The following is a 24,335-nucleotide window of genomic DNA, read 5'->3' as shown; positions in this document are numbered from 1 at the left end:
CCGAAGCACGGAGGAGCTCGAGATGAAAACTTTTTTTTGTGGTCACCCATCCTATGACCGGCCTTTGCGAAAGTTGCTTAAACTTCAACAATCGCAGACCGAGCGCGTTTACCGCTGCGCCACCCACCGAGCGCCTCAACATACATAACATTTCCATTAAAAAAAGTAAAAAGGACGTTCTTTTATTCCTTCCTTCACAATTATAAAGACAAAAACACAAAAAGAGACAGCAAATCATCAAAGATTACCTGTCTCAATAATCGCGCGTAAGTTTACATATACAAATGTTAGTGTAGTGATGTACCCTATTGTATTCTTCTCGTGCAATAAGCCGTATTGTATTGTATTGTATTGTCCTAGTCCAGGTCTAAATAAATTGGTCATAGGCAACCATAGTTTCAATTTGAACACAATGCCTTATCCATTCGCCGCGACTTCACGTCAAAGTGGGAAACTAGTATTTTGATTAATACGAGCAAAAGAGATGGGGTGATTCCCACCTATTAAAGCTTTCGAACTCTATACGTTGTGATTTAAGGTGTGTTTTTGCATGTGGTAACTGAAATAGTGCGAATGTAGGTGTAGGAAAAGTAGGCAGTGAAGCACAAAGTATGGAGTGGAGAGGCGACGCGCTTTTAGTATTTTTTTTTATGTTTTGTTTTTTTATTGAAGGTTAAGTGCGGCTTTAAAGCTAATGTGCCAGTAGTTGGGGAGGTTTAAATAGGTTTTGCTGGTGTTAATTTTATAAGTTATAAAGAGAGTTGATAATAGAGTGGTTTTCGTAGCTATTGGGCTATACATATAGGAGCGTCCTTTACCTACAAATTATTTAGGTTTAACTGGAATGTTGAAGTTTCTAAAAAGATTTCTTGCTTGAGCTAAATCTTTAATATGCCCAGTGTAAATTTTTAATACTCAGTCATGAACTTTTTGAACCGTTTCTTTATAACTAGGTGCTACTTCATAACAATAAAGTATACCAATAATGCATACCAAATTAATCTTTATTCGCCATAAAGTATGTCTAATGCTCTCTATACTAACATAAAGCTTTATATCACGAAATACGGCTAATATCCAACATTTACGTTAATAAAACAAAAACTTTACTTGATTGTTCTGCTTAAATTAAAAGTAAATAACACTTGATTACCCGACCAAAATGGTTGGTGCGTGAAATGAATTCTATCTCTTAGTATTTCAAGTCCGTCTAAAATTTTTCGAGTTATAACTCGGTAGATTGCTAGATAATCATTAGTTAGACTATGTAATTATGTGTTTTGCTTTCTTTTGACTAGCAACGATTAATAAGACTGACGTTTCGTTTTTTTAATTAGTTCCTGTTACCGTTTTAATGGCTTTGGGCTATCGATCTTAAAGATAAGTGATAATTACGTAACTATTATTTCGCCATTTTGTTTTTACGTAAGTTTTATTAAACGCCCTGTGCGTTCGGTTTGTTTTTACATTATTAATTATCATTGCTGCACTTAAACTTGAATTAAGTGTTGAAATGAACTTACTTACGCTGCTTACGTAAGTACTTTACTTTTTTAAATAATATCACAGTTCGGTCATTTTATGCAACTGGAATTTCCAAATATGTATTTTAAAACGAAATAAGAAATAAAAATACTTATAACATAAACAAGAAGCCATTAAATCGCGACTCTACGGCACTCTATAGCCGATCAGTTAAACAGCATAGGCCGGACAGAAAAGCCTATAGGGGCGGTCCGAGGGTGGAAACCTCGGAAAATTCACGTGAAGGCCCACCCCTCGCACGTGAGGTGCGCTCAGTCCACCGCCGCTCGCACTAATCATCGTCGCTCGTAAAATCCTTAAAAAAACAAAACGCGCGCGTTTGACGCAAATTCCAAAATAGAACGCGAAATAACAGCGCCATTTTTTCTTAACTTTTTAATTCCACCTTTTTAATTTTACTTTTTTAGTGTTCAAGCGGCGGAAATGTTGTAAATGAAAACTGACTGCTTTTGTGGTTTGAGTGTGCTTTGTTATTTTTTTAAGAGTGAAATGGAAGGGAACACGACATGAAGCGATTTCATGGTTAGTTGGAGATGGGCTGAAACGTAGAAATACTGTGTTACATGTTTCACTTTGAATGTTTTAAAGTTTTTCATATTTACCACAGACGAGGCATGTGCTCGGCATTCCTTTTATTTGCAAAATTTATTTCATAGGATTTTTATGCTTTAACTAAGTAGGTACTTAAACAACTTAGTTTTATTAATATCACTAAGTAAGGAGGTACAAATTGTTAGTTTTAACATTGAGAAAAATAATATCTTTTAATATTCATTTTCTTGCGGACATATTTTACTTATCCGATTCCTAGACTTACTATTTAAAAAATAAACTAATTAATTTCAATTTCTTAAAATATCTTGTGATATTAATATGTCACAAGATATTTTACGTGTACCTACGTACTTAGTTTTACTTTTGAAGTAAGTTTGGGTAAAAGTAAGGTTCGTCACAATGCTTACAAGTTAGGTAGGCATATAAATTAAACTGCAACAAAGCAACAAGCATTCGCTTAAAAAAGCTTCAACAAACCGTACACACAATAGCAACTAGAATTTCCATTTCAAGTAAAATATTCTTGTATTAAATGCAAGGAAATGAAATAATCTTATGTATTGCGCATTGGTCCTGATTTCAGTACCTACACTCCGTCTAATTTTATTTTAAGTTATCCCTGTCTTTTTTTTATCTACTGAAAAGGAAAGGGACGGCAATCGAAAGGCATAAACATTACGGAACACACGTCAATTTAGGCAGAAATTAAAAAAACACCCTCACATAATTTTATATTGGCCAATAACCTGACAGAATAGGATGACAGCACACGTCAAATAGGTTGAATATCAGCGGGATGTCTATTTTATTCGCCCGGGTTATTCATTCATTTTAAAATTAACAGTTGTCAATCTCCCAACCTTTTCCTTTATAACTTAAAATAAAATTAGGATGTATCTGCAGGAATCAGAGCCGTTGTCTTGTACACCATAAACTATAATAAATAAATAGGGTAAAAAAATGAATTTCTCATACCAGTCACTTACATAACCAACTAACGAGGGACTTTCCAGACTATGTTCCCTAAAAACAATATAGATGGCGCTGTTCAGAGTTACCTTCGTTTAACCTTCTAATTCTATGGATAACAGACATATGCATCTTTTATCTCTGTTTTCGGGTGATAAATGATGACCCTTGTTATTACACCCAGCATATCTTCGACCCATTATTATTCTGATCCAAATAAAGAGAAAAAATATTGATACCAATATAATTCTAAACATATCTGATCCAAATATCAAGCAACAATTGTTTTTATGTATGCCTCTGCCATTAGCTTATATTTTAAAATAATTATGTACCCCGATGAATGAGAAAATAGATACCTAATTATCACGATAAATCTGAACAGCGCCATCTATACTGTTTTTAGGGAACGTAGCCTTGAAAGTCCTTCATTACGAGTACTTATTTCAGTACAAATAACACAAAATACCTACCAAAACTACGTCAATATCATTCGCTTGACCTATTACTGCAATAGATTACACAGTTCATTGACGCAAACTAAACTAATTTGACTATAAAAATTGTTGATTAGCAAAAACACTACCTAATTACAAACTGACAATAGAGACCTTCCGACCCCGATTCAAAACAAAATGGACGAACCCATCTAATTCGTTGCCAGCTGCATAAAGTATTAGAAAAAAAAAACAATTGTTCTCGAACGTAACGAACGCATTAATAAAAATACTATTCTAAATTCAAACGGGCCATTAACCGGTTCCCACGACCGCCATGTTGGCTCGTCCTCGGCCGCTATTGGTCGAGGCCGCGAGTTTAGAATTAGAATGTTTGAACCCCACCATTTGGCGAGCGGTAAATTATGTGGCCAGTTTTTTGCGATCAAAACGGGAACAGCTGTTCTTTCAAATTGGCGGGTTGTCATCGACCGTTAACAATGGAATTAGAAAAAAAAACAAATGGCTAGGTACGCTTCACAAACAGCCAATTTAAAATGCGATTGGTCTTTTTATTAGTAGGTACATGATACTAAATGTTAACTCGTTGTTTGTCAAACAACAAGATGGCCGCCTGGCTTGCTATTGGTCTACAAAACGATAAAAGTAATAACAGGAAATTTTAGTGCCACTAATTAATAGTTTTAAAATTAATTTACCTACTAAAACTAGTTCATAAGGAAGTTTTTGTTAGGTTATTAGGTGTTGTATTTAAATTATGTACTTACTTACCTTCTCACATAATACATTATAGCTTGTAATAGTTTATGTTTTAAACAATAATACATTATTATTTTTGTTCTTTTTAATTAAAAAATATTTTTTATCATACTGAAACCTTCGGGGTACAATTATTTTAATGTAAAGCTTTTTTTATAGTTGAATTTGGTACCTAGTTTCCTAGGTCAAAGATAAATTATGAAATTCTGATTAAGTGCTAAATAAAGACAGATCTAAAGGTGACAAATAGCGTTTCTCTGTTTAATTTATTTATGAATTTTAATAATGAAAAATTTAATAATAATTGCGACATTTTGTCACGTGTTTCTATGACGTCACAGGATGATTTTTCATGCAAATTCCATAATAATATCGTGTTTTGACGTTTAGTAAAAAAAACTGATTTGACTAGTTGGAAAGTAGCCTATTTGTAATTATAATCGTAATAACAAAACCATTCAGGCTATGTTGTTTCATGCATCTAAAAGAAGACTTACCTATCTACTAAAGCTACCGAGGTACTTACTTAGCTTTACTTACTTGATAGAATACTTTAAAGAAAAAGAAAATATCCGAAATGTCGGTGCATTTCCTGAATAAGCTAGGATACCCATTAGACAGCAAATACAAATGTGTATTCTAAATTACCATCTAAAAAAATATCTTGCGGCAAATAGGCTTAAAGCAATTTATCTAAAAAGCAATATTACAATTTGACATTTGCGTATATAAAAGTAACTAACTAACTAAGTATGCAGACGTAAAATATCAAAGTTGGTTTTTAGATCAATTGCTTCAATGTGGCCTATTTACATTTATTTTAAGATATATTTTTAGATAAGATTCATGAAATCTCTACGAAATTATCAGTTCAATCTACTTCGTCATGAGCAATATCATGTACCCACTTTAGAACCATGTCGCACTATCATATTTGACATTTAATAAGATTTGCGGTTTAATTTGTCAAAAAAGTTAATGTGACATGGTTATAAAGTGTATACGTATTAGTACTCGTGACTGTACATGCCTATATTTTGACATATCTATCTTAGTACTCCAAATCAGAAGTATCTGCGTACATTTGAGAGTTATTTCTGATAACTTGTTGCTCTGTTCACCCCATTGCGAATCAGCGTTAGTTACAAAGCGCAAAACTTATGTACAAAGATCTTTATAAACTGAGCTGACCTAACCAACCTTAGGCAGGTAGGATCACAGCAAAAGAAAGAACAATTTGAAATAGAAAAGCAGCCAGTGCCCTTACTATTAAGGAGTTTTTACAAAGGGAACATTCCCACTTTGGGAAAATTCCCTGGAACGCCACATCACTGGCAAAGACCCCAAAATCCCTAAAGAATAAGCTAAAGAAAAGAATAAGTATCTGGCAATATCCTACGAAAAACATAGGTACAATCAAAGAGCAAAAGTGCAGTCACTGAGCCCCGAGAATTATTTGTAAACTGTGGTGAAATTATGAACCATTAGTTGTCATAATTATAAAGGTTGTAAGTGTTTTCGGTCTATTACAGAAACGACATGTAACCAGGTCTTAAGTGCAACCAGTTAAGTTATTACTTTGCAAAACTGATTTGCACCTTATCGTACATACAATACAGACTAAAAAAATCCGCGCCCGTAATCCGGAATGGGGTGACGTGAGGTGAATTACCAACCTCATCAACCCTGGTGTCAGGGTCAGGGTTATTATTGAGCCGCCAAAGGCCCCTGACATGGCTCATGTAACGACTACTAACTTATATCAGTAAGTAGGTAGTGACCGGGACCAACGGCTTATCGTGCCTTCGGAAGCACGGATCACCTTACTTTTTGGACAATCAGGTGATCAGCTTGTAATGTCCTAACCAAACTAGGGATCACAAAGTGGGGTGCAATGACAATGACAAAACCTTGCAATGACAAACTTTTTCATTGCGCACGAGTCTCTTAAGGTGATACGTTTCAGTCAGCTAGGTAACGCTGCGTCAGCAGATGGCGTTACTTCTGCAGTTTTCGTATTTTTTTCCATTTATTCGTTTAGTGTTGAGTTCTGACCCAGTGAAATGTTAGGTGGCGAAATCTTACATACATTATCTTTAACTTAAGCTACAATTTTAAAGTATTTACTGCAGATATCATATTGAAACATTGCATCAAAAGTTGGTGTCATTTCAATTTGTGTACAAACACGAAGCTGTCACACACACATGCGAACTAGGTTAGCTATTAAAAGAGATGCATAATTTGAAGTCTACTTCTAACTTCTAAATGGCGCATTTGGTAAAGCAGTCGCCGCCATTCTTAAGTTTCACGGTTCAAACCCAAGTGCATGTTTTAATTGTTTTTACTTTTTGTATTTTTTTTACAATTGAATTTGGCGAACCCGTCTATTTGTTACGGAATTTTCAAAAAGTATCACTTTTACCAATAATATTATAATTATACAATAATGTACTTTGCACTAAAGTACCTTCCGTAATTTCCGTATTTTTTATTTTGTAAAATTCTAACAGGCATTAATCGCATCAGTGAACATGCGGCTAACTAAAAAACTACTGAACGGATTTTCATACGGTTTTCACCAATGAGTAGAGTGATTCATGGGCGTGCTTTAGGGTATATAATTTATACAAGTATTTTTTTTTTATAAAATGGTTCAAAAAATGATGATGAATGTGAAACATAATTATCGTTACAAATATAGCAGACTTGGAGCTTTCGGCGAAAACACTGCCTGAGCCCATTGAGATATAACAAAACAACGTATGGTTGAATTGTTCGTTTTTTGTAGGTCTACCGAAAAGTCCACAATATGTCATAATAATTATATTGTGTATAAAGAATTGTGTATATGTATTGTATGATTTTACAAATAACGATCACAGTACAGTAATAATAAGGTAGATTTTTCCTAAATTGCGTCGGTTCAAACTTTGACGCATCGCGTTTGAAAGATGTAATAGCGCTTCAGGACGTCCCGCAAGCACGGCGCTGATGTCGCAGTATCCGCATATAATTATTATGACTTGTCATTTAGTTCCAATAAAATCCGCAGGACTTCATACGTATGTCAGTGACAGCTGGTGATAGCATGCGGGACACTTAGCAGCTAATCGAATTTTATGTTGTTTTCGCGCCCAGTCCAGACGACTTGCAGCGCATTTCTGGACTTATATTTACGCGTGGTGGTGGTGGTTGTTAGGTTAGTTAGTTCAGGTTAGGACGTCTTTTTTTAACGAGGACGTTAAAAAAAAACCGAGGCTGGGACGTATTGAAGTAGTAAGTATTTCCATATATACGCGGCCTGAAATGGGCTGTTTCAGGGACCTGAACTGGTTGCTGTCGAACTTATTATCACGTTTTCTTGATTAAAATTCATAAATAAGTCAAATAGAAAAAAGAAAAAAGATTTTCGTTAGTTTTGGATCTGTCATGATGTCTGTGATGTTTGTTTATTATACATAAGAATTTCAAAATTTATCTCATTTTTTTCCCAAAGGGCAAGGCAAAGAGAACTATGCCTATACAGCCATGTCTTGTGTTTTTTTTCTTGATGATGATTAATGAAATGATGAAACCTAAGCCCCCACCCTCGGAGCAGACTCCTACTCCGAACCCCAAACGAAGTAAGCGGCTTGTTGGCGCAAAGCGAAAATAGATAGAGGTACACTTTGTTTATTGAATATTCCGATTTAATAATACTATCGGGAATGTTTTCCGACTAACTTAATGTGATCATTAACCACAAAACACCACTTCGTATTGATTATTTAGATTATTCAACGAAGAAATCAACCTTCCCGTTCCCGTTTCCACCAAAAAGTCCGCGGCAAAGAGAATATAAATAAATCTGTATGTTGGATGGAAAAAAAATTAATTAAAAATGACTACTATTTAGGCCGGCAAATGCAACAACTTTTTTTTGGTACTTCTCGTATTCGGACCCTAAAATTTTGTTAGTTTGCGAAAATAATACACCAAAATATTACTATTTATCGGTTTTATAACAATATTCCTCTATCCGTTTTCCTGTAGCACTGCATCAACTTTTGTATGGAAAACGAATCACCTTAACATCTACGTACGATGTAATGTCACGTGTTTTGCTCTAAACAATCTGTTATTTAGTATTCAAGGTGGCTGCGATTAGCGAAACGTCAAGGCAACGCGAGCTGTTTTGTTTTCGCTACTAGACATTTTGAGATTGTTTCATAACGTTAATTTCTATTTAAGTATTTGTTTCATGAGTCTTGTCAGGGGCATTTGGCGGGTCAATCATAACCCTGACACCAGGGTTGATGAGGTTGGTATTCCACCTCACAACCCACACGATAGAAGATTTATTTCTTTTAAAAGTTATTGGCCTTATGCGGGTCCTATGTCTTATAACGTCCAATGCGGCCAGCTGCTTTATCTTTCTATATCGTCAAAACTGAGATAGATTGTGTCTTTTCTAACATGAATTTTCGGTTCATCATATCCATCTTAAAAAATCGTTTCAAAAGTGCCTGCAAGTGGCCTTGTGGCCTTGCCCACTTTAATTCATCAGAATGCTACAAATAAGTACTAGATCTTTAAAATATTCCTTCCTACTCGTATTTTAATTGGTTCTAAATTCAATTCAATGTAGGTAATCAATCACTGACATTAAAAAGAAAATACAGGCAACTCGAAACGTCGAATTTAAGGTGATTCGTTTTCCATACAAAAGTTGATGCAGTGCTACAGGAAAACGGATAGAGGAATATTGTTATAAAACCGATAAATAGTAATATTTTGGTGTATTATTTTCGCAAACTAACAAAAATTTAGGGTCCGAATACGAGAAGTACCATATTTCAGACCCTCAATTTTGATCAATTCTACATTTGTAGTGGTGCAGATTACAGTGTATTTGCTGAGCGTGTAGAGGTGTCAATGTTAGTTTGTGTGCGTGATAGTTTTTTTTTTCTAAAGGCTTTGACTACTTGACAAGTGTAATAGAATGTCAGTGACAATTTATAAAGAGATTTTGTATGAAGAGAATAAATATAAATAAAAAACTAAAAATACTACAATCTGAGAAAAGGAATATTGGAAAAATATTTTTGTAATAACGTATCTTATTTAAACATTTTTAAATAATGGGTAAATACCGTGTTTTAAAAGAGGACATATATTATAGTAAAAAATCAATACATAAAATGAAATGGCTGTATGGGCATAGTTCCCTTTGCCTTACCCTTCGGGGAAAACCAAATCAAAAAGAAAGTTGTTGCATTTGCCGGCCTAAATAGTAGTCATTTATAATTAATTGTTTTTCCATCCAACATACAGATTTATTTATATTCTCTTTGCCGCGGACTTTTTGGTGGGACCGGGAACGGGAAGGTTGCTTTCTTCATTGAATAATCTAAATAATCAATACGAAGTGGTGTTTTGTGGTTAATGATCACATTAGTCGGAAAACATTCCCGATAGTATTATTAAATCGGAATATTCAATAAACAAAGTGTACCTATCTATTTTCGCTTTGCGCCAACAAGCCGCTTACTTCGTTTGGGGTTCGGAGTAGGAGTCTGCTCCGAGGGTGGGGGCTTAGGTTTCATCATTTCATTAATCATCATCAAGAAAAAAAACACAAGACATGGCTGTATGTTCATAGTTCCCTTTGCCTTGCCCTTTGGGAAAAAAAATAAGATAAATTTTGAAATTCTTATGTATAATAAACAAACATCACAGACATCATGACAGATCTAAAACTAAATAAAATCTTTTTTCTTTTTTCTATTTGACTTATTTATGAATTTTAATCAAGAAAACGTGATAATAAGTTCGACAGCAACCCGTTCAGGTCCCCGAAACAGCCCATTTCAGGCCGCGTATATATGGAAATACTACTTCAATACGTCCCAGCCTCGTCTTTTTTTAACGTCCTCGTTATAAAAAGACGTCCTAACCTGAACTAACTAACCTAACAATAAACACCACGCGTAAATATATGTCCAGAAATGCGCTGTGAGTCGTCTGGACTGGGCGCGAAAACAACATAGAATTCGATTAGGTGCTAGTTGTCCCGCATGCTATCACCAGCTGTCACTGACATACGTATGAAGTCCCGCGGATTTTATTGGAACTAAATGACAAGTCATAATAATTATATGCGGATACTGCGACATCAGCGCCGTGCTTGCGGGACGTCCTGAAGCGCTATTACATCTTTCAAACGCGATGCGACAAAGTTTGAACCTACGCAATTTAGGAAAAATCTACCTTATTATTACTGTACTGTGATCGTTATTTGTAAAATTATACAATACATATACACAATTCTTTATACACAATATAATTATTATGACATATTGTGGACTTTTCGGTATACCTACAAAAAAGGAACAATTCAACCATACGTTGTTTTGTTATATCTCAATGGGCTCAGGCAGCGTTTTCGCCGAAAGCTCCAAGTCGGCTATATTTGTAACGATAATTATGTTTGACATTCATCATCATTTTTGAACCATTTTATACAAAAAAAATACTTGTATAAATTATAAACCCTCAAAGCACGCCCATGAATCACTCTACTCATTGGTGAAAACCGTATGAAAATCCGTTCAGTAGTTTTTTAGTTAGCCACATGTTCACTGATGCGATTAATGCCTGTTAGAATTTTACAAAATAAAAAATACGGAAATTACGGAAGGTACTTTTGTGCAAAGTAAATTATTGTATACTTAATTATAATATTATTGGTAAAAGTGATACTTTTTGAAAATTCCGTAACAAATAGACGGGTTCGCCAAATTCAATTGTAAAAAAAATACAAAAAGTAAAAACAATTAAAACATGCAGTTGGGTTTGAACCGTGAACCTTAAGAATGGCGGCTACTGCTTTACCAAATGCGCCATTTAGAAGTTAGAAGTAGACTTCAAATTATGCATCTCTTTTAATAGCTAACCTAGTTCGCATGTGTGTGTGACAGCTTCGTGTTTGTACACAAATTGAAATGACACCAACTTTTGATGCAATGTTTCAATATGATATCTTCAGTAAATACTTCAAAATTGTAGCTTAACTTAAAGATAATGTATGTAAGATTTCGCCACCTAACATTTCACTGGGTCAGAACTCAACACTAAACGAATAAATGGAAAAAAATACGAAAACTGCAGAAGTAACGCCATCTACTGACGCAGCGTTACCTAGCTGACTGAAACACATCAAATTAAAACGAATATAAAGTCAAAATGGCGGAGAAATGGCGGCAAATTACACCGTAGTGTAGGTAATTATGCAGTGGTCAAAACTACTGTGTAGAGTTTTGATTTCTGATGTACAATACAGATAGAAAGTTATTAATTTGGCCTTGTGTGTGTACGATTACTGTACGGAAAACACAGGGTTTCGGTTGTAAGTACTTATATGGTTTTTAATTAGGTACCTAGTTTTTATTTTGTTCGTAAATACTGTAGATTGTATTGCATTATTGTCACAGTCAGTACGTCAGGTTCAAATTGATAAATTCAATGCGTTATTCTATTATAACATGATGGAGTTACATATTATTATTATGAGCAATGAAATGGGCTGTTCATCTATCACTATAGAAGAAGTTCATAGCAAAAGTCGGCGCTAGTTATCTTCTTGATAAAGTTGAATGTATAATCTCTGCCTACTTTATTAAGGATTACGGGTGTGAATTTACGTATGTACTGGAGGTATGACTATTGAACAAGACGAATCTAACGATGCCTCATACATCACTCATCAAAACCCATCAAGCAGTTATACTACAGGAAGCCTCAAAGAAACATACATACATACATACTGTCGAAAAACCTAACCCTCCGCCTTTGGCAGTCGGGTAAATAAATTAAGATACCTTTAATACGACTCTGCTGTTGTCTTTATTGCATAATTTTTAAAGAAAAATGTATTTTGTTACATTAGCATCACGCCTGATCCCCGAACGGGTAGTCAGAGGTGTGAAGTATATACAGTCATGAGCAATATAATACCTACCCACTTTGGAACTCTGTCGCACTAACATATTTGACATTTAGTGAGAATTACAGTTCAATTTATCAAAAAAGTTAATGTGACATGGAACCAAAGTGTATACATATTAATGCTCGTGACCGTACATCCACTCCTCGCCGGCTATGTTTAAAATCCCTGTTAATTAATAGGTGGCGAGCCTATTTATTTCCATTAATCGGGCACAAATTCTGTATATCAATTTGTATATATTTTTAATGATTTGTTTTACCTATTGCCATGCATTGACTTAATTCTTCTCTCTCTCTATTTATTTAAGAGCTGCGCTCTTGTCGGTAATTCATCTAAGTACCAATAAATCTAGCAATGAAACATTTTCCATTATTCTTAAACCAGCAATTAATACAGGAATGAATAAAAACGAATGGCTCATAGTTTTTCATCATAATTTCTGTTTACGCAAAGTGTTTAATATAATTATGCCGCTTATTGTGGCTCGAAGGTCAATTTTGATCTGAACCAATTTTCCTGTCAACTCGAAGTAACTAATTTTCCACTCTTCAGATTAATTACGATCATTGAGCAATGAGGAAAAATAAACGAAAAACCAATTATTTCGTCATCCAACTTTATTTTTCATTCGTCTTCCGCGTTTTCATGGTGTCATTGGGTTCCTTGAAAAGTGTTGTGAGGAAAAGCCGCGTTTGTTTCATTCACTAACATAAGCTGACAATTATACAGAGTGTTAGTAACACCGTACTAAACACTGAGGGGGATAAATCAGCTCATGATTCTGAATTAATATCAAGTGGAAATTTCCGTCGCAAAATTCATGATAAATTTTTAGTTTTTTTAAATTATTTTCAATTGTATACTCTTATGATAGAAAATTCCACTTGATATTAACTCAGAATAATGAGTTGAATCATTCCCCTCAGTATTTGTTACGATGTCACTTACACCCCGTACAAGTACTTAGAGGTAGCCATAAAAAGTATGGGTGTTAGTGACATCGTAACGAATACTGAGCGGGATGGTTCAGACCATGATTCTGAGTTGATATCAAGTGGGATTTCCGGAAAATTAATGAAAATATTTGTGTTTTTTTTTTAATTATTTTCAGTTCCATGCTTTTGCGACGGAAAATTCCACTTAGTAGTCGTTACGAATTATGTATGTATGTTATGTAACAACAATATTGTTCGTCAACAGAGTCCAGCGTCGGAGTCGGACAGCAGCTCGGTGTCGGGCGGCAAGAGTCCGGGCGGAGGCCCGCCGCTGCTGCAGCACCTGTTGCAGCTACAGCAGCAGAGCCCGCAGGCCATCGCGCAGGTGAGCACTTCAAACTTGTATACAATACAATATAATACAAATACACTTTATTGGACAGAACTACTAGACCAGCTAGTTCCGCCCACAGTCAACAGATGGCGCATATTAGTCCTGAAACGCGCTAACGAAGTTTGCACAGCGCGATGCCATACAATTGGATAGTTATGTCAAAGATAAATAATTAAAATCTGATTACTAAATAAAGATAGATAGATCTAAAGGTGCCAAAAATGTTCTTTTTTCATGTGTTTTTTTTTTGTTGCATGTCAATTTATTTGAACATGTTTGTTGACAGTTTCAGCAGATGTTGGCGACGATAGCGGCGCTGGGCTCCGGGCTGGTGCCACCGGCGCTCACGCAGGCTTGGCTGATGCAGCGGCTGGTGGCAGCGAGGCAGCCTGAAAGGTAAGTTGCTATAGTGTTATAAAGGCTTGTGTGGTCCAGTGGTTGAGCGTTGGGCTCACGATCCGGAAGTCCTGGGTTCAAATCCCGGTGGAGACATATCACAAACACTTTGTCGTCCCCACTTTTGGTTAGCAATTACAGGCTGATCACCCGATTGCCCGTTAGTAAAATGATTCATGGGAAAGCAAGTTAAGCCGTTGTCTCCAGATGTAAGTATGTAGTCGTTACAAGAGCCATATTAGGGGCGTTAGGGGGCTCAATAATAATCCTGACACCAGAGTTGATGAGGTTAGTAATCCACCTTACAACCCACACGATAGAAGATATTGCTATAGATAACCTGTTAGAAATAATTCAAAAGAAGACAAAACTCTAAGTAGAATTCTGTGGCAAGCCGATGGCAAGGCTGGTAGTAGCTATTTTCTTTTCATCCCTTAGTCCCACGTGAAATGAAATAATTACCTTCATTCAATTAATATAAATCATAGCATTATTACATAGCATGACCATGTTCAGAAGTATCAATTTGGTACAGAAACTGTGGTAAGTGAGCTATAAAAAAACCTTGACCGCAATGGAAGTACCACATGAAGCCCGAGGCAGTTCGTAAACAAATAGTAATTTAATAGTTGAGGCCTTTGGAAATTGAGGATGCATGGCTTCGGGGTAAATAGTGTAACAGAAACAACTTACATACTACATGAAGGTAAAAATCCTTTAATTGACTTTTACGATGCAGATGATTTCCTTTTTGCATACGAACATAACGGCCATGATCACAATACATAGTGAGGTCAAACCACAAGTTATTAGTTAGAATATTGACATAAACTTCTAATGTTAATTTTACAATGGACGTTATGATGGCACACCGTGACAGGTTTACAGTTTATTATCCAAATAGATAATTAATAGTTTTAAAAACTGTTTTGCCAATAATCGTAGATTTGCCTTGGATACAATCTACGATACAATGCACTAAATAGCCGGAAAAATTGAGAGCGCTAAATGCTCTTACCAAGCAACTGTACACCCAGTAAAGAAGTAGCAAGAAATAAATTCAGTAGTACAGAGTAGTAAATTATATTCGATGTCCTCATTTCACAGACGGAAACTAATTGTACTTAAAAGAACAATCCTTCCTTATCTTTATTTTATAAATCTACAATGAACGTTATTCTATTAACTAATTTACAATCAATATTGTAATGATGGGAACCGCCATATTGTATGAAAATACAATACTATAGATAACCATTGAAGCCCGTTCTAACGGCATTGATGCGTATTAGGGCAAATATCATACTATCTATGATCAAGGTTGCACGATTTAAGGTGCTGATTCCAGTATACACCATCTAAGTTTATTTTAGGTTCTCTCTTTATTTAAGAGCTGCGCTCTTGTCGGTGGGGTAATCGCCATTCCTCTCTTCTTCCCGCCAAATCCTTCGATATTTTAGGTTACACCTGTCATTTTCTTATCCGCCAAAAAGGCAAGGGACGGGTAATCGCCAGGCATAAAATTTATGGAACACACGTCAATTTTAGGCAGAAATTTAATTAAACCCTCCCAAAATTTTATAGTGGCCAATAATCCTACAGAATTCAATTGACAGCCCACGTCAAACGGGTGAAATGTGAGATGCATTTTAAATTTAACAGTTGTCAATCATCCATCGCTTTCCTTTTTGGTGGATAAGAAAATAACGGGTGTAACTTAAAATAAAATTAGGAGGTGTCTGCAGGAATCGGGGTCTAAGTGAACATAACCATTAAATTATTTACACATAATAAATATACTCTCAGATTAGTAGAGAACTTGCAGCCACTTTTGATAGGAAGTCTTAATATGGATAATGATGTAGATCATTCATTCTTTATTAGGACTTGGAATACCGTGATGGGTGATCATCATCATGTTAGACTAGAGATGACATAATCCTTATATCGATTATTGGATATATATATATTTTTTAAAGAAGTGTATTACAAAGTTTACCAACTTTTCATTCAATTTTAAATGGCAATAGTGCATTAGGTATTATCGGTTTATCGCAACCGAACTAGCGTTTAAGTAAGTGCGTAAGATTTATTACATAATTTTGTTGTTCGCTTGTTTATCGACATTACGATATAAGATTCAAGGTAAAACCGTTGATAGTTTGTTGCACAAGTTTATATTCACAGCTTTATCTTCTCAATAACGTAGATAATGTTTTATTGAAGTGTGGTTTTAGAGAAACATGATTTGAAGTGCTAAACAAATGAGTTACTATAAACTTAAAGGTTTTATAAAATAGGGGATCGTCATCCCCTCCTCGTCAGGAGAGGGATGTACTGATTAACAAGAAGGATATTTTTAAAAACTATGGCCGTAACCGTCTCACTGTGTAGTTCACCAATCCATTCATATTACTAATCTTCGAACACCGTTACCTACCAAGAATGGCCGTAAGTTTTCTTCTAACGACTTGAGGTTAGGTCAACCCCTTTAACAGATTATGGGCAGTTTAAAATATAAAGTAGCTATTAGGCCAGTACATCCCATTAATTGGATTGATCAAGTTTGAAATGGTCTACCTGATAATGTCTACTGTTTAGTATTGTATTGTAACTAGTTGTCTAAACGTCAATTGTCATGGCAATGTCAATGTCTCGTATTCTATCTCTCTTCCTCCGATTCGCTTACGCGCGAGTGTTCTTGTGTTATTTTGGAAAAAATATGCATTCGAAGATAACTCAGCTTTTCAATTGACAATCTACTGAAATCATAACAAGAAATTGATGACAATTGACGATGAGAAGTTACAATATAAAATGTCTAATATTTTATAGCCGATCACTATTACAAGCCCGGTATGATTATCAGCAGACGAGCGGTCGCTAACTCGGCTATGTCGACTTAAATGAACAATCCAGAAATAGTACGTATAGTAGTCTAAACACATGCAAGTGCAGTTTAAGAACAAAAATAGCTAAGAATACAATATATCCTAGTGTTGACACAGTTACTATAGCACTCGATTTAGTCTGCACGACACGATATAGTTAAGCATATGTAGGTTGCTATAAATAAAGATTTATCCTTGAGAGAATCTTGCTATAGACGTATTGCGGTTTTGACTGCGTTCGAACCAGTTCTGGTAACGGGTCTAGAGAGTCTAGTCGATGTATCGTGTTCAGATGCAAATTAAAACTTAAACTATGCTGCCTTAGCTTTTCTTGAAAATTTTCGGTTTGGTAAACATAAGTATATCCTTATTATCAATCAAATATGACTATTCATATTTGATTACCTATGTACTAAGGATCTAGAATTAAAAAAATAAAAAAGGCCTGTATAATGAATAGTAATATATTTTATTGTCTTAAAATATTATATTACAAAGCAGTTTATACCTGTATTAAAATTCTTGTAACTTTTTTTGATACAAATGCCTCATCTATTTCAATATACACTTCATGTTTCATAACTTCCGATAGGTATCAAAAAACAGTCGTCAAAAGTCAAAATGTCGAATGCACGATATAGTATTCACGAGCTCGATATGAAATACAACACATTACACGTTTCCATGCGATCGGATGTGGGATGGTCGTTAAAGATACCTTGCATGGGGACCACGTGCGTTGCATCAACAGTCGACTCGAATAATGTCAGGATAGGTACCTACTTCCGAGACAGATTTTGTATGCAGTTTTGTGGCTGCTAATCGAGAATACTTATTCCTTATTAATACCTAGCAGGTTAATGAGTTTTCCAATTTTAAGTACCTCATACAGGATTCAGTTCTTGTGATTCATATTTCAATGTGATTAATAATTAAGCGGCAGGATCAGGCTAATTTTAGTGAAATATCAAATATGATAAGGCAAAGCAATCTAAATTAAAGGGCGCTTCGTATTGTTTCAACCACATTTATTTTAAGTAAGTTAATATTAAAAATGCCCAATCCCGTAATCAAAAACAACAAAAATATGTTATAAAAATTTTCGTGGGCTTTCGGTAACGTAAACCACTATAAATAACACGCCAGCTGCGTTTGAAATAAAGTATATAAACCAAATACCAATCTAGACAAGAATTGAAGTAACAAAGTTGTAATGGAGCAGTAGAAATGTTTAAAACTCAGCCTTGTTGCGTTCAAGTCAGGTGCAGCGCCGCAAGGTTGCATACTCGGCCCGATTTGTTATTTAAATGTCGTTAGACGGCCACCATTGTTTGGCTCGCATTTGGGTCACTAATTCGGATGACAGTGATGTTATAACACACTTGTGAACGTTTTTATGAGAACTGTTTCTTTTTATTTATCTGTAATATATTTTTTTAATTGAAGACTTTATTAAAAATACGTTTTTATATTTTTTGCCCCTGTTTTGAAAGGAATAACTGCAACTTGGAAGGCATCCAAATTTTCTAAGTAATTTTCCTATACTTACAAATATTACCAATTATTAATTTATTAACACTTTTTAGGTACGAAGATTTAGGTTTTTGTAGGTACTTACTTTGATAAATTATGCAAAAAGTATCATCTCAAACTCAAGTCTCAAGTCTTAATCTCAAACTTTTGTTCAAATCACAGTTAAGTCAATTTATGTGTAGCCTATTTCCCTTAACAACCTGTAAACACAACAAAAGGTCAACTTTTGTCTTAGTCACATCCATTCAGCTCGTCAGTCACTAAATAGGTTACCTAGACGGTTCCAATGCATTGAAACTATTTCACAATGTCTTCAGAATTTCCATCCGACGCCATTTTAACGTTCTCAATAATAATGAATAGAGAAACATCGAAACGAACAGGTGACTGGCGTTATGTGGATGCCACGATATTGTTACGGTTTGAAACGTGGCTCGTGTGATATAGTGACTGTTGACTGTTGTGAACAAGTGTTGTTTCGTTGTTTAATATGTTTATTAAACATAAACAGTGTTATTACAAAACGGACATTAAAAAATAAACTTGGATAAACTAGATGAAAAATGCGTCGTTACATGAGCCATGATAGCAGCCTATGGCGGCTCAATAGTAACCCTGACCCCAAGGTTGGTGAGGTCGGTAAAAACAAGAATTAAAATATGAAGAATACAGTTTTGAATTTTGTTTTACAGTTTTCAAGAAGTAGAATACAGTATTGTGATAAAGCCGTTTTCATAACGCGTCAGTACCGCGCCTCGGCATAGCCTAACAGACTGTGCTTGGACGAAAAGCATCTCAATAGAACGTTCACCGGTGACATGACACACAAAAGACGCAGCGGTTATTGTGGCAGTGTGTATACTTCTTGAGGACGGCATTGAAATTATTCGATGCAATCTGCATTTGGAGCAACGCTGTTTAGATTGTGTCTCAAACTTGTAGCTTTGTGTGGTGAATAGAGGTCTTGATAGTTTTGGTTCAGGTGATTGGGGAGTTTTAGGTTCTTTGAGGTTTATTATAAAAAACATAGCAATTATTTAATTGTTAACCGGGGTAAGGAGAGGCTATGGATTTCCATTTGCTTTGATCCTGACACACTTCTCTTGCTTCCTCCACATTCAACAATCGTTTCATACACGCACGCCGGTCCAGAGTAGATCGGACTGAACGTTTTCTAAGAACATCTCCAATTTGGTCAATGGACGTCCTTCTAGGTCTTCCTCAGTTGATGCCAGCCCTACCACCAACCTTCACTTTATATACTGCTTTCGTAGTTTAAGAATATTTACTGGAATTAGCTTTAAGTATTTGTCAACTATTGTTATGTCATTCATAATTATTTTTCTTTATTATCTAGTATAATCAGTAACTTTTTACTAAACGTCAAAACACGAAATGACTATAGGAATTTGTATGAAAAGGCAACCTTTGACGTCATAGAAATACGTGACAAAATGTCGCACTTATTATTACATTTCCTTTATTTAAATTCATAAATAAGTTCAATAGAAAAAATAAATCGTTTTTTGTTCCCTTTAGATCTGTCTTTATTTAGTAATCATAATTTTATGATTTATCTTTGATTTCATAGGAAACTACCGAATTATGTAATTAGACTAAGTTTTTTACTGAAAAAAAAAATAGTTTCAGAAAACAGCATCACGTCTATATCCCCGAAGGGGTAGGCAGAAGTGTTTATTTTATACACACACTTCACGCCAGGCTCTATGTTTAAGTGGTGAGCCATATCGCCGTCTATAATGGTAGAGCCAATTGTGTTATAAAACACCATAATTAAAAGGCGAATAATCAATACAGGTGAAATTAAAGTCGACACGAGTAACCTAAATTACATATTCGTGTCACGAATTCAACGAAAACTATTTTAAAACTGAGTAATTTACCAAAATTAATGAAAATATGACGTCAATGTTTTTTTTATAATACACGACAACGTTCAATTGCTACTATAATGGTTCTAAATAGCGGTCGTAAGGGATATGTTTCCATCATTATGGACTAGATAGTTATCAATATAGGCGATAGGCCGGTAACCTGTGTCTAGTATGTCACTTTTAAAGCTATAGGTAGTTCATTTTTCATAGGTCATAAACTTATTTATCGTACATACTTCCTTCACCTACATATTCCATGTAATTTTATTTTAAGTTATACCTGTCATTTTATTATAATTTTATTATTTATTCTATCTTCTATGTTAATTTTAAAATGAATGAGTGAATTTGTTCGATTATTAACTAAATTGTACATAGAAGATACTCCATCAGGAATACAGGCGTGATGCCATTATGTCTTATAATGTTGTTCAATACCTGTGATACTTGAAAGAAACCGTTTCTAATCAAAAAATAAATATTGTTTATTTTGACGATTTTTTTAAAAAGACGGCATCTCAAACAGTTGTATGAGTTATGTCAAAAAATCATAAATAATTAGTACGATAACCATCTGTCAGGATATTACGGTTTTTTTTTTGCGTTTTCGAGATAATCGGATTTTTCATAGTAGATCCGTACAAATTTTTCGTAAAAAAAATTTAATTCATCCGCTTTTGCACAGAATCAACTCGGGTATCATTTTCCTATATAGTAATAGGTAATAGAAGCTATATCCAGCAAAAAAACCGCCACTAAAATTTTAAATCCCTAAGTCTATGAAAGCCATTTTTCGATCCATAGTGCGCCGGTAGATTGTACCAAACATTTATATGGGAGAGTTTATTTAATATCTAAGACTATAGAAAATTTATACATTATACGGAAGTGGGAAAGTAGAAATCTAATAAATATAAACGAAGGTTACTTTACCACAGATAGCTCAGTTAGGTGTGGGTTGGTTGAGATTCAATTCAATTCAAAACACTGTATTGCACATAAACACAACTTAAGGGGCAATCACAAAATGACAGCAGAAGCGGGCGGCCTTATTGCTAAGCAGCAACTTCTTCCAGGCAACCTTAGGCCGAAAGGAATTGATATACGCTGTAATACGGCGCGATACAGTAAAAAAAAATTAAAAAAATTGGGACTTGAACCCGCAGCTCTAGTCAAGCCAGGACGAACGTGTTAACTATTATACCACCGTATGGTCAGGAGAAGTACCTGGGGGGTTAAAATGGCCACATCGAAGCAGTTCATCTAAGAAAGCAAATATTGCTATTTGACATTTGTTTGCATTGCGCACTTTTATATGCGCAAATGTCAAATTGCAATAATTGCTTTCTTGTCTAGATGTTGCCATTTTAACCCCCCTGGTCGTACACCATGGTTAACACGCTCGTCCCGGCTTGGCAAAGCTACGAGTTCAAACACGTCCGAGTCAGATTATTTTTTCGATTTAAATTTTCTCTTTGTGAGTTTCCCTAAGCACGGATAAGTGTTTTAAATACAAAAAATCTTATAATAATATATTGTTATGTGTTATGTTATGGAGCTCTAAGATTCATATTTAGAGGCAGGCACAATGCCAAACGGCGTGTGAAGCTGATAAACAGGCTGTAAAAGACGAAAAGGCATGCACAGGTTTAAACATGTGTTCACAATAAAGTGAAGATGTTCCCGATCTTTCTAGAACGTGCCTACTCGTTCGAGGAGACGCTATTTTCTACAAATGGTTTAAAATGTTGAATTTAAGTTGTATGTGTGTAGAATAGGGTTGCCACCTTGTCGATTGATTCTTTCAAATATTTTTCCTCTCAGACGACGCCCTGAGCCGAGGTTCGCGCCCAACTGGGCACCCTCAGGTCTCTTGTCTTAAACGTTGACCGGGTGAGAACCTTTAGCGCTCCCCATTTGTGCGGCCAAGTAGTAAATGCCATCTGCGGCAAATCTACAATAAGTCACGTCAAAAAAAAGGGTTGCCACCACATTGTAGACACGGCGCATTTGTTAAACAATTTTATTTTTATTTATGATAAAGTTTTTATTTACACCATAAACAAAACTGTTATTTTTTTCCATTACAAAACAAATCTTACTGCTAAAATAGTAATTTTACAAAAAATAATAATATAAAAAACACAGCACAATAAAAAAATAAAAAAATACATCATAGATGGAAAGAGAGGAAGGGGAAGACCATGGAAGGCTTACATGGAATAAAATTACGTGTCTAATAAAGAAGTCAAATTGCTCTTCAATAGACAAGAACGGAAAATGCTACACCTACAAGAGCGTGAAATGGTGATTTTATTATTCTGCATTTTCGGGAAATCCCGTAATATAGGTATGTATAATAATGGTGCTAATTCCTGTGGACATCATCTAATTTAATTTTAAGTTATACCTGTCATTTTCTTTTTTAAACAGTAATTGTGTTGATATTATGTGCGTAACTGAACATTGGCTAAAAAAACATGAGTTCGTTTGCTTCAATAATCACCAGGTTGCCAGCTCGTACAGCAGGGAGACGGCTATCCGTGGCGGTTCATTAATATTAGTACGTAATTGTTTAAAATATAAGGAACGAACGGATATTGTAAGTCTCTCAGTTGAGCGAACTGTTGAGCTAGCCTGTATTGAACTCAGCCGGCTTATTGTATTGAGCGTATACAGACCCCCCGCTTCATCTTATGATCTATTTGAGAAAGTTATTGATGAAGCTTTATGCAAATTATGTAATAAAAGCAAACATGTTATCGTCTGCGGTGATTTTAATATTGATATTCTGGAAAATTGCTCATTAAGTACTACATTCAAATCTTTATTTCTGTGTTATAATCTTGTAAATCTTTTTTCAGAACCAACCCGAATCACGTCACAGTCCGCGAAATGTATCGATAATATTTTTAGTAACTTAGAACCTTGTGATAAATTAATAATTAATAAATTAAAGTCAGATCACTGTGGTCAACAAATATCTTTCAACTTATTTGTTGACCGCTCACTGAAAAAGGATGTTACATGCAATCCCATATCAAGTAGTCGTTTAGAACAATTCAAAGATAATATGTCAAACAAATTACCAGAACTTCCTTACTGTGATGACCCAAATTTGTTATATAACTCCCTATTTAATCTAACAAAATCGGAATTTAATAAAGTATTTAAGGCAAAAACAATTAAGAAAGCAGACACACCAATTTTTAGTGACTGGGCGACGGTAGGAATTTATAAGAGTAGAAACAGGTTGTATGAACTTTACGAAGAAAGAACATACAATCATAGCGTAGCTTTTCACGACTATGTAAAACAGTATTCAAAAGTTTTCAAACGTGTTTGTGTTACCGCGAAGGCAATGTTTGTTAGCAGTAAAATTAAAGGTAGCTCAGATATTATTAAAATGACTTGGAAAGTTATTAATAGCGAAACTGGGAAAGTCAAAGCACGCGATCTCGAGTATCAATTACAAATTGACGGTAAACTACTCACAAATGATAAGCAAGTTGCTGAAGCTTTTGAAAAATTCTTTACTGACATTCCATTTTCGACTACCAAGGACTTGAAGTCATCTCCTGCACTCGCTCAATCACTTGTAAGGGAGCACATAGATACGTCCAAAGTAGATAAACTAACATTTACACACGTGAGTCCTAGGGACGTCTTAAGAGCTTTTAAATCTTTAGAAATCAAAAAGACTGCAGATCTTCATGGTCTCTCTGTTAAAGTCATTAACTCCGTGATTGATTGCATAGCTCCCTATCTATCATGTATATTTAATAAATGTGTAGACAATGGTGTGTTTCCAGATTTAATGAAGCACAGTAAAGTCATTCCATTGTTTAAAGCTGGTAGTACTTCTGACCCTACTAATTTTAGACCAATATCTATACTACCCACGCTTAGTAAAATATTTGAAAAAATTTTATTACTGCAATTACTTCAACATTTCAATTTAAACAATTTAATGTCTAATAAACAATTTGGTTTCACAAAGGGTCGCTCAACAACC

General features: G+C 35.0%; 1 protein-coding gene across 4 annotated transcripts in view; it reads left to right on the top strand.

Annotated features, from left to right (window-relative positions):
• The window catches only part of LOC126377024 (mushroom body large-type Kenyon cell-specific protein 1), a 263,548-nt gene that overhangs the window by 224,258 nt on the left and 14,955 nt on the right, over positions 1-24,335 (top strand). For all 4 annotated transcript variants that reach the window (XM_050024634.1, XM_050024633.1, XM_050024636.1 and 1 more), the window contains 2 exons: positions 13,477-13,596; positions 13,892-14,001. In XM_050024634.1, the coding sequence (XP_049880591.1) occupies positions 13,477-13,596; positions 13,892-14,001 (230 nt within the window). The remainder of the gene's footprint in view (positions 1-13,476; positions 13,597-13,891; positions 14,002-24,335) is intronic.

The sequence above is a fragment of the Pectinophora gossypiella genome, chromosome 22 (genome assembly GCF_024362695.1).
Source record: "Pectinophora gossypiella chromosome 22, ilPecGoss1.1, whole genome shotgun sequence".
Lineage (NCBI taxonomy): Eukaryota > Metazoa > Arthropoda > Insecta > Lepidoptera > Gelechiidae > Pectinophora > Pectinophora gossypiella.
The sequence above is the reverse complement of the archived record's forward strand: the minus strand, read 5'-3'. Positions and strand labels throughout refer to the sequence as shown.